The sequence below is a fragment of the Paralichthys olivaceus genome, chromosome 11 (genome assembly GCF_024713975.1).
Source record: "Paralichthys olivaceus isolate ysfri-2021 chromosome 11, ASM2471397v2, whole genome shotgun sequence".
Classification (NCBI taxonomy): Eukaryota; Metazoa; Chordata; class Actinopteri; order Pleuronectiformes; family Paralichthyidae; genus Paralichthys; species Paralichthys olivaceus.
This window is the reverse complement of record NC_091103.1, coordinates 22538784-22557014: the sequence shown is the minus strand read 5'-3', so window position 1 is coordinate 22557014 and position 18231 is coordinate 22538784. Positions and strand designations below refer to the sequence as shown.

Below are 18231 nucleotides of genomic sequence, written 5' to 3'. Positions count from 1 at the left end.
ATTTCAGAGAGCAGGAATGCCACCCACCAGTTAGACACCCCCTGGTGTTCACTTGAGAAAGTGTCCCTGGGGTTTGTTTAAATTTTAAGGCCTTAAAAAATCTGACATCTAACAAGCACACACATACACACGGATTGTGTAGCTGGACCGAGCTTGAGGCAGTTTACCTCCAATGGTTCTCAGTTTGTGGAAAAGAACGAAGAAGTAGACCCTTAGAGCAGCAGGTCAATGGGAGGTCTCTGTTATCGGAGATCAATTAGCAAATGAGTGGATTTATTTGAGTGAAATCAAACTCTGTAAATGAAACCAGGACATATTTTCATTTCTTATTTCAGTTCCTATACATGTGAAACACAAAAAAAGTGTAGCCTCAAAATAATTTCACTTCTACCTATCACTTCTTGGCAGCAAGTGCACATCTTTGCAGTGAAAATACACGATTGTTTGAGTTTGGCTTGCTTTCACAACGTGCATTTGTTGAACACTCTACAAGGTTTTTATTCCAAAAACATGATTCAGCCTTGTGTGAAGCAGACTGTAGTGCTGCTCTCAATCTGCTGGTGTGCTACGGCCATGAAAAGTGTTGTGCTTGTGCCTCTGAAGCCGATACACTGGTACGTAACCTCGGTGGGATTACTGGCAGCATTGCCAAATAAGGCAAGAGCTCGCCGTCAGAGAGTCCGGCTGACGTCCTCAGACATGAAGCCCAGTAACTAGAAGGGTCAGACAGCCTGCAGAGCTCCAGATTCTCAGAACAGTGGAAAGTTGCTCAGCCACTCGTGAAGTCTGCTTTTTATCTCACTCTAGTTGGGCTAATGTTTGGCGGGGGATGGGCCGCAGGAGGAGAGAGCCATTAGGAGGAAGTGGTCGGAGGAAATAAGAGGTAGTGGGAGTGACGGGGGTAGTGGCTTTTAAGAAACCATTTTCTAAACATAGAGAGGAGTCAGTGAAATAACACCGAGGGCTGCGGCAGGGGAGTGAGAGGAAGAGATGGCAGTGAAATGTGTCGTTTCATTTTGACAGATCCACGTGATGGTTGAGAGTTGAAGTGACAATGATTATTTAGCCTGGCCGCTGAAAAAGCAGAGTGATTGATTCTTGCTCCTGAGAAAAGCAGGAAGAGAAATAGTTCGTCTACATCACATTCCTTTGGCCTGTGATGAAGTATAGTGAAATAATATTTTCGCAGAGCAGAGGCTGTCAGGTCTTCTAAAACAAATCGAGATGGACCAGAGTTTGGCTTCGAGGCTGGAACGTCTGTCTCGAGGGTGAAGTGAAGATGCGTAAAATGATTCACAGGGTCCAGCGCAGAGTTAGCAGCGAACTCAGAAACTCAGTGGGAGACCTGTAAAAAGGCCCGAGCTGCACCGGCGTGTTCAGCCTCTGATCTCACCGAGGGAATGACCACAAACAAGCTGCTGTATTTTCATTTTCATGCCTTTGTGTTGGCCGGGAATGAAAGCATCGCTTGTAGCTACAAACCCACACTTCTCTTTGCAGTCAACTCCAGCTTCAACAGCATATCCACTGTGGAACCAGCATGCCCTCGAGCAGCACTCTGCAGAACCCCCGACTGATATCAATCCTCTGCATCCAATAGGTTGAGGAGGAATGCATGTCAGAGGGTTGCAGTAATCTGATTACAAACAGTGTGAATGCATCATATCAGATCATGTAACTTTAGAGTAATCAGATTATTAATGCACTTGAAAGGTCTTTGAAGGAGGAATAACCATTTGCACATTTTCATAAAAATATGTATATCTCAAAAAGATTATGAGGCTGAACATGCTGACTTTATCTCAACATAAAATCAGAATAGCGATGATCCTTTCAATTTATAATATCTTTTAATATTACCTTTGCAAACACATCTTTGTAATCCCCCACCAGTCTGAGTGGGCCACTTCTCCGAGCAGTGTTACAATTTACTTTTAATTAATGATTTACATAGAGTATGGAAGATGAAGAGGAGGAGGGGGAGATGCGAAGGTGTGACAACACATGAAATATCTGCTGCGCAACTGCTAATTGCGCGTGTGGGAGGTCTCGTACCTTTGCGGCTCCGATTTGCTCCTTCCGAAATTTTTCCAGGGGCGTAATCAAAACATCATCTGCATTCTGAATCTGAAATGACAAAAAAAGGAAGTAGTACAGAGACAGAAGAGGTAAAGATGTGATCTGACTCGGTGTCAACTTCTGAATTATTCAAAAATACTGTCAGAGAGAATGAAAATATCACAAAAACCTCTAATCTTGTAATCAGTCACTCACGTTACAAAGCTCTTACTTTACAAATGTGCACATGGGAAATTTAGCGCGGAGAATTATCCCACCCAAGTCAAATACAGATGCATTGAGTCCAAATACAAGTGGAGAATGGAGCAATCACATCCATTAATATCTCTTAAAACTGGTGACAATGAACAATGCGTCACCGTGAGGTTCTAAAATGAGCACAGCGGAGATAAGCGACAGAGCACTCAACAATGGCCCTGCTAGATAGAAGAATATGAAGCCTTTTTATGTGAGCTGTGAAGCACCGGCGATGTCAAACCTCGCAGAAATATGACACCGCACAGCCGATGAGGAAGCTTTACAGCCGCAGCCTGCGATGCATTTAAATTTTGCAGGTTTGCACGTGTTGGTGACCTCGCCTGTGATCGTGACCAGAGTGAAAGGTCTCTGCTGCTGGAGGCTCTACCTCCTCCTCGCAGACAGAAACAGATATAGGCGAGATATATTGCACCAATTACAGTCGACGCCTGATCCTCGCAGGTGAGCATTTCGGAGAGGTGCCATTAAGGGGCTCCTGAATTTCCTGTGGATGGGTTTTCATCCAGCGAGATCAGATGACATCAGACTGGCGGGGGCCGCTCAACGGGAGGCGCTGTCACAAACGACACAGCTCTTAAGGTTGATTTAAGGTGTTTTTCTGTGTGGTGAGTGCATGTGATAAACTAAAGGCTGTGCTCTATAATACGGATATGATACCAGCTAATTTAGAGATGTCGGCTGAGATGGACTATCAGTTCCCCAGCTACACTCCTCTGAACACACACACATACACATCATCTCAGGAGTTTTTGTTTTGAACCATTAATCACTGCACATTTTCATTGTCCCAAAATAATCCTGACAGCTCCATCAACCAACCTGGATGAGCGACTTCAGAGAGGAAGCTTCAATCTCTGCAATCTTTCCCTTTACATGCAGCAAATGTGGGACGTTGTAAGATTGTGGTGTCAATTTATTTTTTAGAACGTACTTTTATCCCAGCATGATATTTGGGCTTATTCAAAAATTGTTTCACACTCGGAACTGTAACCCTGTTCAGATGGTGTTTATCACAATCTGTGTATGAATATGGATGACGTGACAATTTCCCAAATGGGACACAAAATCATCTGGATCGCCCCCTGGTGGCTGACTGTAATAGTGGTAAATACATTTTTCTCTGTGATTCAAGATCAAGGCCTCTGTCTTTTTAAATATGTAGGTGTTGATTTTTGTTTGATTTGATTATTGGATGCTATTAAAACGATACTGCAAAGGCTCTGGCTCCAAATGGCATCAAAGGCACAAGATGGCGGCGCCTGTATCTGGGATATTTTGGCTTGTTTTGATAAAACTTGAGAGAGTGCAGATGCACTGTCCATATTAATACATATGGTTGTTAACAAAACTTAAGTTAAAGCAAAGGTAAGCAATGGGCTACAATAATTTTGATATTAAGAACTAAAAAAATTCATTGGGTTCATGAAAGAATTATCAATAATAAACAATAATTTACAGCCTTATTGTAAAAAGTGTTAACTGAACAAAACTACGTAGACTATTGGCCTTCCATGACACATGTCTACTCTACAAATCAAATTTTAGATCTGGTCAGGTGCTGCTAAATGATCTTCAATTTCAAGAATTGAAGATCATTTAGCTGTATGTTGTAAGAGCAAATAAGAATTCTTGAAAGATGACAATATTTGTGACGATTAGAGGTTATGTGTAAATTAGGAAGCGGCCAAATGTATTAACAGATGTAGACACAGCAGTGCAAACATTAAGTTGTTAGTTACATCTGAATTTATACAGAAATCAATCCACATTCAACATAAACACACATTTAAAGGCTGAGATAGATGGCATTTAAAAAGCAATAAAAAAAACTACTTCTGTGAGATAAACCAACACAATCTACTTACAAGTGACCTTCCATTAGGAGAGTAGAGGACATCTGATGGTCATCAAATCTAACTGTTACAATTCTGCAGTCATATCGAAGTCATTGCGTTATCTCTTGTGTCAACAGCGAGAATAATACTACTTTGTCAGCGTGATAATAACATTTCCTCTGTCTTATCTCCTCATGCTTTCAGTCTAATTGAGTCTGCAGTATTACCAGGCTTTAAATGTAGCTATTAAATTTCAGTTGATTGGACATTGAATAAAATGTCTTATGTTTCTATGGGGTTCAACATTTAGATGCTGTATGACCCAAGTCAGACTTAATTTTACACCTTGACAAGGAATGAGAACAAATATATTTGTATTCATATTTTTCTGTAGTGACAATCAGTGCACATTCAAGCCATTATCAGCATTTGATTATTCATAATTTCCAATAAGCCGATTCAGATATTTATACTTTGCAAAGGGGCCAACTTATTTAAGACTCAATGGATTACTTTCAAACTGGCGATGTGCCGAATGCCCTCAGCAACAGCCTCTCTCAACAGGATTAAATCCATATGAGCGAGCACAGTGTGATGCTTGAAAGGATGCAATAGCGCTAAGCAATTTCATTACTGGATAGGGGGAGGAATGTCAATGTGCTGTTTTTCCCCTGCCCCTGCTTTCGCTCGTTCCAAATATCAGGCGGATCAAAAGTGTTGCTCTGAGGTTAATTTGCAGAGACGGATCAGAATGCCACCAAGACCGGGCCAAATTGAACAGTGCAAAGTGTACCAACTGAAATTTCCCTTTGACACCTGTCAAAAAATATAAGTAGAATTTGTTTAAATGTGAAATTATCTGGAAACGCAACTAGTCCATTCTCCCTTATTCATCTATCTAGCCATTAAAACGTACCCTGAAGGATCTGACAACCTTTTCTGCAATTTCTCTCACAATTAGGATGCGTACATGAGCATAAATCCCACAGTCGCCTATAGATAACCATCCCCCAGGTCGGTTCTTGTTAGTACTGAGGTGAATCGTGTTGGATCATGAAACAATGCTGGACAAAACCATGAAGTCTATTCTGCAAGTTTTATGTATCATCGTGTTGCAGATCTATTGGAAGAGCGTATAGGTTGTTACTGTCATTCATTCATGGGAAATGGTGTGTGTGTGTGTACTTATATCAAAGTACAGCATTTGCTTGTGGGTTACAATCATTGGAGCATTTAACGGTGAATTGCTGACTCACTGGCTGCAGTATCTGGTAGTAAATAACCTTTATGGGATTTTTGCCCGCTCCGTTTTGACATCGTCTTCACAATGAAGAGCCGACTTAATGCACCTGAGGTCCTGCTTCTTCACTGCAAATCAACTGAAGTACTTTCTATATGAATACACACAAACATATAAACACACCAGTGCTGCCGTGGTTTGTCGGCTGTAGCGGTGTCATAAAAGCGCGGTCGTTCACTGTGCCGCACCATCATTCAGATGAAAAAGCTTTTTTTTTTTTTTTGCTTGTTGTTAAGCAACTTCACGTCTACACACAGAATGTCCAGGCAAACTTGGCTCCAGGCTCAAAAGAAAGTTCTGGAGAAAAATAAAAAGGTAACAAGGCTTTGACGGGTCGGCCTCTGCTTGCCAGTTAAAATCTGCCAACTATGACAACCTAGCAAAAGCCTCTGACAGGAAAAGGTAGAGAAATCCCCTGAGATTATTGGGATCTGACCTAATACAGGCTGTTGGCCAGAACTGATTTGTTTTAGAGTTTGTTGTTAGTTTGTGCAAACATTGAGTGATTGAAGAAATGAGGACTAAGAAGATTAAAAAAAATAAAACACCAACATTTAGCCTCAGAGAGAAATCTACAGTTATACGTCTGACATTTAACAAGATAATTATTTATTGATTGATTTGAATAAAAATAACCTCTGGTAAATAAAATTAATAGTTTGTCTCCAATGATACAGAAAAGGCCCCCATCATGATATTAATTATACTTTATATTAACTTTGTTTAAAAACTATTACATAGAAAACTCTTGTGTTCCCAAGTGTTATTAAATTTGGTTGACATATTCATATTTTGCCTTTATTGGTAGACTAGTAAAAATGGAATTGAGAGATGCTCATGAAAGAAATGCAAAACATGTTCTTTGCTTAATACAATACAACAGACAAGAATCACAACTCAACTACAAACCTCTAAGTGATAAAGACACAGGAAAGCACTTATATTATAAAGTAGGAAGGTTTCGTTAATCACTGATCTAGTAGAAACAATGCCAACTGAGTGTCAGTCAAGTCCTGCAGCTTCCTCCATAGTTGTACTGGCCATTAGGAAAACTGCGACAAATCCACCACATTGGTGGGTCTGCGGACCGTAAAAAAATCGATAAAGGTTTTACTGTCCCTCCGAAATGTCTTGCCCTGTGGCAGCGAGAACTTCACAGTGAAAACAAAGTTTATAGGAAACCAATCTAAACACAGATGGTGTCATTATTCGTCAGCCATTACACCATGCAGTCACCATTACGTCATAATCACTAGGTAGCAAAAAAGAAAAAAACCTGTCTGTCGCCACTTTAAACCAAGAACACCCCCACAAACCTCTTTTCACCTTGAAAGCATGCAGACTGAAAGCCGCCTTCATCCTTGTCATGTCATTACATTTCCCTCGTCCAACGATCAACTAAAGCCTATCAGATTGAAACGCAGCTGATCTGAATGTACAATTGTGTCAATTTATTAAGTGTAAAAATTCCGGAGTGCGAAGTTGACACGTGTAATCAAAGTCTGTGCCAGCTCAGCTCAGGAGTGGGAAGTGTGTGTGTATTCCTCACATATAAAGGAGCCTGAGTGCCAGACATCTGCACCTCTTTGTCTTCAGTTGTATTACAGCTAATGATCGCCAGCAGCATCACATAAAATGATCAGCAACACTCGCACCAACAACCACAATGAAACCAAAAGGAATTAGTCAGACTCATTAAAGTCGGTGTAAGCAAAGCCCTCACAACCTAATCAATGTGCTAAAAGCATAAAAAACAGTATTGCCCTGATCATTATTACAGAGTAAAATGTCCCAATTCATGCTGATGGTGCGATTTGACCTCTATTAAAAGAGGGACATCTGTGGTTGTGTTGTGTCATTCACTTCTAACCTGCAGATTGTTGTTGGTGTTTATGTTTGTTTGTGTGTGTGACTTATTAGAGGGCTAAATCTTTATCTGCTGCAGCACCGGCACCCACGGAGGCAGAAGCCAAACCAACGTTTATGAGCAATGAAATAAAAACTAAAAAACTCCGCAAGTTGAGACAAGTGACACCGTGCGAAGACAAGTGACACATCTGCCCCACACATTTCATCAGAGAGTAAGGCTGCTAAGGGAGGATGTGAAACCGTTGCTGGTTTGTGGATTCCATAAGGATTTTCTGTTATTTAAGTGCAGTGTGGTTTCCTGTGATATATTATAATGCTTGTTGATATCAGAGTGTGAAAGCTGCAGGAGAGCAGTTGAATGTGTTTTTCATCCTTGTGAATTGAAACACTTTCTATATGGTACTCACAGAGCCAAACTGTTTTTCACAAAGAAGATTAAATTAAGAAAATTCACATTTTTCTAAATACGAGTCAGGAGAGCTATTCCCCCCAGCACACAAAAGATCAGATCCTGAAGTCGTAATATTTCCCGCAGTACGGCATGCATTACCATTTTGTAGTATTTTACATGAGAATAATTATGAAGACTAGCAAAGTAAGACATACAAAGTTAATATTCTTACTCTACATCCTGCCCACAGCAATTTATGGTCACGCCAGGTGTCTTTACATAGAGTTTATTTAATGAGGAGGCGTCCAGTGATGAGTGACGACGTAATTCAGTAATTCCAAAGTAATTCCAAAATATACCAAAAAGTATACAGAATACTGGTATCTTTTGTTGCTAATTTGTTGAGTCGAGAACCAACTGATTAACAATGCTTTCAAGTTGCTCCGGAAACAAAACCCACTCACATTTTGGCCAGATCAAGCCCGTTTCCATGGAGATGCAGGAAAAATAAGTGCTTCATGAACTCCTAAAATATAAAAATAAACCACTTCTCTGCCTAATTAACATAATTGTAAAGTTTGATGAAAAAATGTCAAACTTTGTTTTTAAGATTTGCCCTGAAAATGACGGAAATATTACAATTATTACACATGGATGGAAATGAAGGATATATTTGTCACTATATCCCCCGGTTTAAATTTGATGATACTACTACTACTGACATCTTCATTTACATTTGGATCACAGATTGTGCTGTACCACATTCATATAGGTGGTTGAAAATACATTTGTTGATATGTGAACTTATCTGCTTATGCATGATATTGTCTAGTCGTGAAACTCCTGTTATTCTAAGCAGATGACAATAATGCACTGAAAGAGGAGAAAATAGCACATGACTGACATTGTTATTATGCCTGTGTGTCAAAACTAGAAACTCTCTTACAGTAAACGTAGAGCTGTTCCCGCACTGCAGCCCTAATGCACTGAAATGAGACATTTACAACAGCAACCAAAACTGTTGCCATAAAAATTAAATGGACCCTAAGAAATGAAGCTGTCATAGAGTTAGTAAAGCTGGCAGGTGGAGTTTACTGAGAACCCTGAGCGAGCGAGATCATTTGTCTGCTTATAGATTATTGAGAGTCATGTATTAATTAACGTAAGCCTGCTGAACCTTTGGGTTGATATATCTGATCATAAAAACTCTCATCGTGTGGAGGCATTTCAGCATGCAGACTCCGTGGGATTGGAGCAACAGGAAATCAGCATGTCAGCAAACTGTCTAAATGTCTTCTTTGCTCTCCGCACTTTGAGACAAGTAGCTGTCTGCAGATTGACTGTTAGCATCAGAGGAGAAAATGCTTTCCATCAGAGGAATCTGTGACCTTGCTTTACTGAAGTGACATGTGACAAGCAGAAAGCACAAAGACACTAGAGCAGCGAGAAGGAAAAGGATCATTTCACTGCAGTGCAGCACCAGCACTGACAAAACACTGACATCCATACATATAGAGACGTGTTTGATACATACAGTCAACATGGCTCAAAATGTTTGAACAACTACTTAGGATAGAAGGTACTTTGTTCTTTGGCTGAGGTACTGACAGAATTTTAGTTGAGGTGAAGTGAAAAACATTAGTTATACATCAATTAGGCTGTGACTTGGGGTAGAGGGTTACAATTATTTTTGTTTCCTACAAGTAAGCTTCTGCTGATAGACACCCAGGGCTCATGTGTACTCTGCAAGAAGATGCAAAAGGTTTTATATTTATTTGCTATTTCATATGATGACAAATGATTTGTCAATGCATTACGCTACTATATGGTCTGTATTTATCTAGGCCATTATTTTTCCACTAATACCGCCCGGTGTCAAACCTCTTACATTCTTATTGTGGACGATCTGCTCCACCTCCTGAGCCACAGCCGTCCACTACAAACTCATAATTTGATTTCATTGTGATGTCAGGGGGACAACATAGGATGCAGAGATACATCAAAAATGCATTTATGAACTATACCTGACATAATTTTCTGATTTCTTCATGATATCACATGATGGTGAATAATCTCCAAATCAATCTAAACTTTAGATTCTTCTCTCTAGCTCTATTAGATTTTGGAAAATGCTTTTGTCGCAACACATTTTTGTTGACCTCAACCTCTGACCGATCAGCTCTTAAAGTTAATCATCTGCAGATACCCTCCCAAGTTATATTCCCTCCAAGTTTAGTGAAAATGTATCCCTGCGTTAATGAGTTATTTTGTCCACACACAGACGGCTCGGGGTGAAAACAATAAAAAACATCTGTTCTTCTCATATTACTCATAGTTACATATATTTATGTACTGCACAGTCTACTGATTTCCTGGAAAAAGATACTACCCTTATCAAATCATCAATTTTATTTACAGTTTATGTGTATGTGTTAAAGACACAAGACTCTCTGCTGAACTTTAATATCGTGTGTATCGATGATTGAGGTGAATAATGATATACACAGTGATATCCTGGCTCACGCTGAGGTCATTTAGCTGTGGGGGGGGTGAGTGTGTGTGGGTGGGAAGCACAAAGGGTTGATACTGTTCGTTCCACATACTTTTTCAAACTTTCATTAAACAAGCCACCATCAATGTTGCTCAGAACAATGACTGCCTTTATTTCACACTGTTGTTTCAGGGTCAACGGGACATTCCTCAGTTCGCAGGCTGCTGCACAAGGTATCCACAGTGTGAAGCTACTGTACTGTCAAATCCCCCCTCCCCCCCCCCCCCCCCCCCATACCATTCATACCATTTGGTTTCGCTTGTGTGGCACAGATAAATGATGTGTTAGTGTACGTGTTTAAAGGTTGTTGAAGAGAATGTAAACCAGAGGAAAAACTCTCCAAGTGGGAAATAAACGCAACGCGATGCTTCAAATCAGCACTTAAGAGACCGTGAGTGTTTTCATTGTTCATCTCATATAGAAGAGCAGGGAAACAGAATTACAAGATGCATTTTGCTCTTATTACTGAGAGGAAAATAATGATGCTACAGCTTGATGGCTCTCGCCAAGCTGTCTTTAAGATTTGAGAGACGGCTCTAAAGACGTACACGTTCTATGAGTTTGTATTTCTAATTCAAAACTAGAGATTTTCAGATACCAATACCAACATCTGTAATGCATGCATAATGCACCCAGATACTGAGTACGCTAATCTGTGTACCAATATCACGCTTTTAAAGTATATTGTTTCTCCCAAATAAAATTGCAATTTAAAGTTTCCCAGAAATCACATCCACACTGTACTGCCGTCGATAAGTACTATTTTTACAGCAGCAGATTATAAGTTACTTCAAATGGTGGCCACTTTTCTGAACATTTTTTAAAAAGGTAATAGGTATTGCTGCTGTGGCTGCACTTTAACACCTATTTGAAGGGAGTAGTTTTTGTTTTTTTTCTTACATTTATGTATTTGTGTTCTTATTCCCTTAAGATTGTCAAACAGGATAATAAAATATGTTATGTGACATTTATTCTGTGTATGTGTTTGTTTTTAAAAGGGTTTAACCTGGGCCAGGCCATACAACAATGATAGCAACCATCACTTCCATACAGGGTTAGCAGTATAAAACTTTTAATGCAGTGGTAGCCGATCGGTACTTGGTATCGACTGATACGCAAAGTCCAGGTACAGGAATTGATATTCTAAAAATGGTATCGGAACATCTCTTTCCAAAACAAAAAAAAAGAATGAATCGATCTCTAAACAGTGAGTCTATGTCCGTCATATCTGAGTCCAGTCTGATCTGGTGTATTTGCCGGCCTGAGCACTGTGTCACCTCTCACCTGACCAGAGCATAGGTCTGTCTATGCCCTGTTGTGATGTGGTATCTTGCCCTCCGGCAGTGGAAATTGGATGCTTCAATTCAATTCCAGAGGAGAATAGAAAGTGTCATCTGCGTGATCCAGGAGAAGTGGAAAAGGAAATACACGTTCTGTTCTACTCTCCATTATACAACACACGTTTAGATATATAGGCTTTTTAATAAAATGTCTCCAGAATGTGCTGATTTGTTTGTCTGTGTCAGATGAATGTACACGTGTGAAGCTATTTTCAGACAGTGTTACGACTCTTTGGACGTTATGGCTATAAAACATAACTTTTAGTATATTGAGGCAGGAACTGTACCTTAAACACATCAATAACAAAACACCATCATGCCCTGGTAGTAAGCATCTGCAGGAAACCGTATGGAGGTGTATTATAGGGCTGGGTCATATGGCCAAAAAGTTTTAATACTGGTCACAATAATTACAATAATTACAATGAGAGCGCAGCTTTCAGTGTCTGACACTTAAAATATATAATATATATGAAATAACATATCCTGGCTAAAACATATTCACATAAATTAAGTCTCACCATTTAAAATATACCTATAACATGACACCATACAAAGGAAACGTGACCATTTTCATTAAGAATTTTAAAATACAAAAATTCTTTATTAAGTTTTCACAAGTTCAATGATGTTTTAAAGTATTTCTAAACACTGATCAGCCACAACATTAACATAATTAACTAGTTTTAAATTTGTGGCTCATGCTGTGTAATTTTTTAATTAGTCAAGCCATGAAGCCATGTAAAATAAATTAAACTCCAAAATAAAATATATATCACATTACCAATGATTTAGAATTAACTCTCAACACAGGTCACAGATATACACCGGTCTGCCAAAATCAATTACCGACTTTAGTGTCATTTTAAACATAATGGTTCGTTAAAATGAACTTCATGTAATGTCATCTTGAAAAAATCCAATGTCCACTCTTCCACTGAGCGAGCTGGAATATTAAAAATGCAGTATTTCCCCTTTCAGTGAAAAAACAACAACAACAACAGGAAACAACAATCTGTTTTACACTGCAGCCATAAAAGGCTTTCTCCCACGGGGATATGATCAACACTCCAAAAGCCACAACATCAGGGCACTGCCCTTCCACTCCTAAATGTCATCCATGCTTAGCAGCGCTGAACCTTCTCAAACCATGCAGAACTCCAGCCACTTTCCCTCCTCTTTATGCGGTTGAAAGGCTTATCAGCAGGGGAATTATAGCAGGAATCGTTTTTTAAAAAGATGGAATCTGGGGAAGTCTTCACATGGAATCACACACTTGGCAGGTTTGTAAGCCAATCACAAAGTGAATGAGTGAAAAGATTTCTGGCCTGGCCACCTGCCGAGCCAACAAACAATGAAACTCTTCATGCTTGTCGGGGCTGGCAGGAATTGGGCTACGGCTAAGAGACACCTTCGATATATACAGTAGATGTTGGTTAACATTCTGGGGCTGGATTCGAGGCGTTCAGGTTTCCTCTCCATCTGCTTTGAAACGTCTGAGTCTCACTCACTCGTATCAGTCGGTGTCCTTCTATTTTTAGTTCACAGATTCAGTCCAGATGTGAATGGGAGTAAGGGAGGGGGGGATGGGAGAATGTGTTTTTTTTAGGAACCGCTGCTGATGAAGAGTTTACACCCACTCAATGTATAGTAGAGTAGAAGTTTCCCCTCGGTACGAGACACATTTCATTCATTCTGCAAACCAACTGCTTTCAAATTACACAAAGACCAGAAAGAAACCATCTGGTCATCTGCACTTTCCTGCTTTTTTCATTCAACCAGATGCACAAGCTATGACAGAGAGGATCTGAAAACACTGTGCTCTCCCATGTGTGAGATAGCAAAGGGTTTAATCTAAATACATAAAGAAAATAAAGCCTTCGTAACAATGTTTAAGCCACCGACAGATAGCTGAAAATCCATTTGGCACCTTTCTCCCTGGAGATCACACATAACTCATCTCTATTGTGTTGCCTGCGCTGTCATTCCTGATTTGATATCTTTGTAGCTCAAAAAGAGAAACACAATATGCTGCTTGGAACTACAATAATATACTACTCTGATACATCTGTCACAATCCAGCATAAAACACAGGTAACTAAGGGCACTTGGTAAATGGCATACCTCCACCAAGGCCCAACAGTCCCCTCGTGAAACTGCATTTCAATCTGCAATATCTGGATATTGTTTGTACCTGCACCAAATTGCATTAACAAATAAGTCCCCTAAATATGCATGCATACCAAATAAAATCATTGTCTTTGAGCGATTTATCATTCAAATACAGTGGCTGCACCAACTCAGTGAAGGCAACATAACGATCAAAAATTTGATGCAAGAGCAGTGTCATTACGCATGGATGGCCACAGCAGGAATGACACAGCATTGTGTTAATTAGTGGACATATATGTTAGAGAGGGGTATTATTTCAATGAGAGAAAAATCACATATTGACAAATTCATTAATATTATTAATAAATAATAAATAATCAGGATCCTCTTAGCTCCCCCGTAATTCATGAGGAAAACATAAAACCTCCTCGGTGAAAGTAAAAATCTGAACTTCACTGAAGAGCTCACTACAATTTATTATGGCTCACCGATGCAAGCATGCAAGCCATGAAAGGAAACACTATGTTCAAATCTTGAAAGCTTGTTGCCACCACCACCACCAGTTAATTATTTAACAGCTGTAGAAAAACATATACTGTATCTGGCAGCATCAAACAGTCTTTACACTTTGAAAGAGGTTGCAACACTGATTTAATGACTGGTGTCAGAAAATAATATGCTAACAATGGATTTATCGCTTACAGAACCACTGTGCTGTTTGCTCTTTGTTTTCTTTCTACAAACAGATGAAAAGGCTTAAAACGATGAATGTGACATTAACTTCATCGCAGCTTTTTACCAACCCTCCTGAATTGCAAGCGGCTGCAGCATTTCAGCTTAAGCATCCATGATGGAGTCATTACATCTTTTGTGCGTAGCAAGAGAAACTATTGCACAACACCTGACACCACTCAATCATACTTGACAAACATTATTTGTAGGAGCTGTTCATCCCTGTTCTTCCACATCTAGAAAATTACAGGCTGAGTAGACTGGAGATGGAAAGGTTACTGCTGAGTGTTTCCCACTCAGTGCAAGTATTTGTAATTGAACTGCATACAATTTAGATTTCTACATAAAACTCAATCGGAACATGTATAATACTGTTAAAATGTGAGCTAAGTAAACGCTCTGGGTCCTTTTATTCAGTCTGGAGCCATATGAAGCCTGTATTTCCAATATATTACATCTGACAATACATAGGTTCATGATGATTACATTTCCAGCAACAGGAGGCTATTATAGCTTTTCAAAGACTTTTCACTGAGGTTATTCCCATTAGAGTTAATATGTATGTGCTGATAAATTCCAGTATAACAGCAGCAGGCCTGAGGAAAAAAAAACATTAAAAGTTAGGAATAACACAAACCAATGGTAAATGTAAGTGATTTAAACAAATATTTCTGATTACAGAGACTTGGGAACTCACAGAAACTTGCGTGATCAAATGCAACTTCAGGATAAAAACATGATGGCCGGCTGCCAGTGTTGTCAGCTACTGATTTATACTGAAAAACGTAATCAAAGAGAACAACAAACACCTATTGCCACAATTCTACAACTTTGTCCACCTGGCACAGCAGAAGTCTTGTAGGCTGTTCTGGTTGGTGACGCTTACCCTCGGTTTCTGATTACTCGCCCAATCGCTGTTCCTTACATAATGCACAAGTCTCCCCAATATATAATGTAGCAAGCCCGTGCCACCGCGGGTTCCTCGCCACAGAACGAGTCAAGTCAGTGCTCAGTTAGCTCCTTTTATTTCGTTTTCCCACACACATATATATATATACATACATATATATATAATTATCCTGCTGGGCTTGTCCGGGTTGCCTCCAGCTACTCGCTACCTGTACACCGTCAGACTCTCTCCATGCCACCAATCCCTGAGCCACCTGCCCAATCTCTCCCTCCTGCCACCGACACTAACCACCCCCACTATCACATATAATTATATATATTTATAAATATATATCAAGATCATTTGGCATGGTATGTTCAGATCAACCTCAAATCAGAAACACCTCCGCGATCGTCAGGAGGAGTTAATCTAACCCAAGGACAAGAATCCTCTTGTGAGTTCACAGCCTGCTCCTCTAAAAATGAACTTGACAATGAATACCTGTTGTGGTGTACTAAGCAATGTCATTCACATTCAGTTTTACACCTTCAAGTGAGATGTTTCATTTACATTTCAGAGTTAATTTAATGGAGCAGCAAAAAAAAAAAAAAAGAAGATTTAATTTCAAAGTCAGCACCAGTGTAATCTTCCTGGAAAACTTTACTCACTTTAAAAACAGTTTTTTTTAATAAAACACTAGTATTCCAAGAGATTTAGAACATGTAAAAATGAAAAATAAGCTTTATACTTCCTATACCACCAACATTACAAATCAATCAACAGCTCACAGTGCAGGGATCTGCGGCGTCTTTCTATATGTTCCAGTGATCTGAAGAGACAGAAGACCTCGAAAAAAAGAGAGATGATACAGAGAGGATGCTTTTCAAGCATGTACAGAGGGATGTGGTGTATGAGGGAGGATGTGTGGGCTGTGAACAGGCTTTTACTTATTAAATCTATCACAGCTGGATGAAGTACTGCCTCCTATAGCTTGCGTGGCTATATAGCTGCTTTGATTTATTATGTTTATTTCCATTACCATGCAATCATGCATTTTCTTGTTCATCTTACACTTTTACTCAGCTGCGGTGTCATTTAATTTCTATTATTCAGCTCAGCCGTGTCTCTGTTTGTCATCTTGATTTGTTTTATTTCTTTACACCCTTTCAAATTAGATGCTTAAGAAAAAAATGTGCATGCACCTTGTTTAATGTGCATTTGTCTTCTTTCTGTTTTTCTATTATATAATCCCGCAAATATGTGCACACGGACAAAAATTCAAAAAAACGCCTGTTTGAAGTGTCATGAAACTTGCCCGTGTACCCAAGTCTGCCCTGATTATCCTCGACAGCCATCAAATGACCACCACTACACCCTGGAGACAGAAGCACAACCATATGTCTGCGTCTAGTTTGAGACACCACAGACAGAGAGAGCCAACTGCGTCACACTGAGTTCACCGGCGAGTGTGTCACATCCTGCTTTTGCATCCACGATGATTCAGATGAACATGTTTCAACCCACAATGTTCCTATAGAAATATATGTTCCTTTGACACAACAGTGGGGTAAAGCACTGTCGCCTCACAGAAGAAGGGTCCCTTGTTCGAATCCTTTTTTGGGTGGATGTTGCATATCATCTCTGCAAGGGTTTTCTTTAGGTACTCTTGTTTCCTCCCACAGTCCAAAGACATGCAGGTTAGGTTAATGTGAATGTGATCATGGATGGTTGTTTGTCTCAATATATGGTGACACTGACATCACTAACTTATTGTCATTATTTGTTTATTTGACAGGGACATTGCTCATTAATTAACAGCAAAATTACTGTAAATGAGCCCGAACTAGCTCAACGGGCTAATTTCATCTGTTGTCCCTGGGTAGTTTTTAAAATGGCAGCATAAAATTAAAATAAAATCACATAGACAAGCAACATATACAGACTAATATTCAGAAAGGTACATGCATAACAATAAGTGACAACACAACAAAGCACAGCAAGTAAAAACCAACAAAGACAAACAGCAGGCGGGCAGCAAATCAAGATGAGCAGTAAAATAACGATAAGTACTTCTCGTATCTGCATTGGCAATAGATTCCAAAAGAAGATGATTGTGTGCCGTATTACAGAATCATTAATTCAAATTTTAAGTAAATTCAATTTCCATCCTGTTTAAATATTTTTTCAAGCATTCCCTCATTTGCTAAATTAACCAGATATGATGGTTCAGAGTGACATAGATATGACAGGTCATGGACCATCTACAGCAGTAAAATCATTTTAAAAGGGTCGAGGTTTGGGATTAGCTCAACAGGCTATATGAATTTATGATTATAGTGCATTTACATCTGTCAAATTGATTAGGGCCATTTTCCATGAACTTACATGGTCCACAACGAGAAGACCCACATCGTCAAATGGCAACTATTTATATTATAAAGTTTAGTAGCACTAGGAATGTCGAGAGGTAACACTGATGTTACATAAATTTAAGCCTTCACGTTAACAGCTAAAGGATGAGCTGGTGTTTCAGCAGCTGCTACACACAGGCACAGTAACTGTGGTTCTTTATAGGAATGGTGCCCTGTGTGAGACCTTTAGTTCAGATTATTCTCTTATTTTTAGAATTAACATAGAGTGGTGTTAGTCCCATCTGTGCCCACCCCCCCCCCCCCACCAAATCTTGTCAGTGTCAAATACTCATGCCCTGGTAGACTGAAAACAATCTGAAAGTCTGAAAGTCTGATCCTTCGCATATCCAAAATGTCTCACGTCGTTACGAAACCAATGACTGCAACCTTGCAGCTGATCTCATTTGCATATCAGACTTGGCAAATTATGTAAAGTATGTGGACTAAGCAAATGCCTGACTTGA

General features: G+C 39.5%; 1 protein-coding gene across 4 annotated transcripts in view; it reads right to left on the bottom strand.

The window, feature by feature from the left end:
- Positions 1–18231, bottom strand: part of LOC109630033 (rho GTPase-activating protein 42) — a 62865-nt gene that overhangs the window by 21125 nt on the left and 23509 nt on the right. For all 4 annotated transcript variants that reach the window (XM_069533945.1, XM_069533944.1, XM_069533948.1 and 1 more), the window contains exon 4: positions 2056–2127. In XM_069533945.1, coding sequence (XP_069390046.1) covers positions 2056–2127 — 72 coding nt within the window. The remainder of the gene's footprint in view (positions 1–2055; positions 2128–18231) is intronic.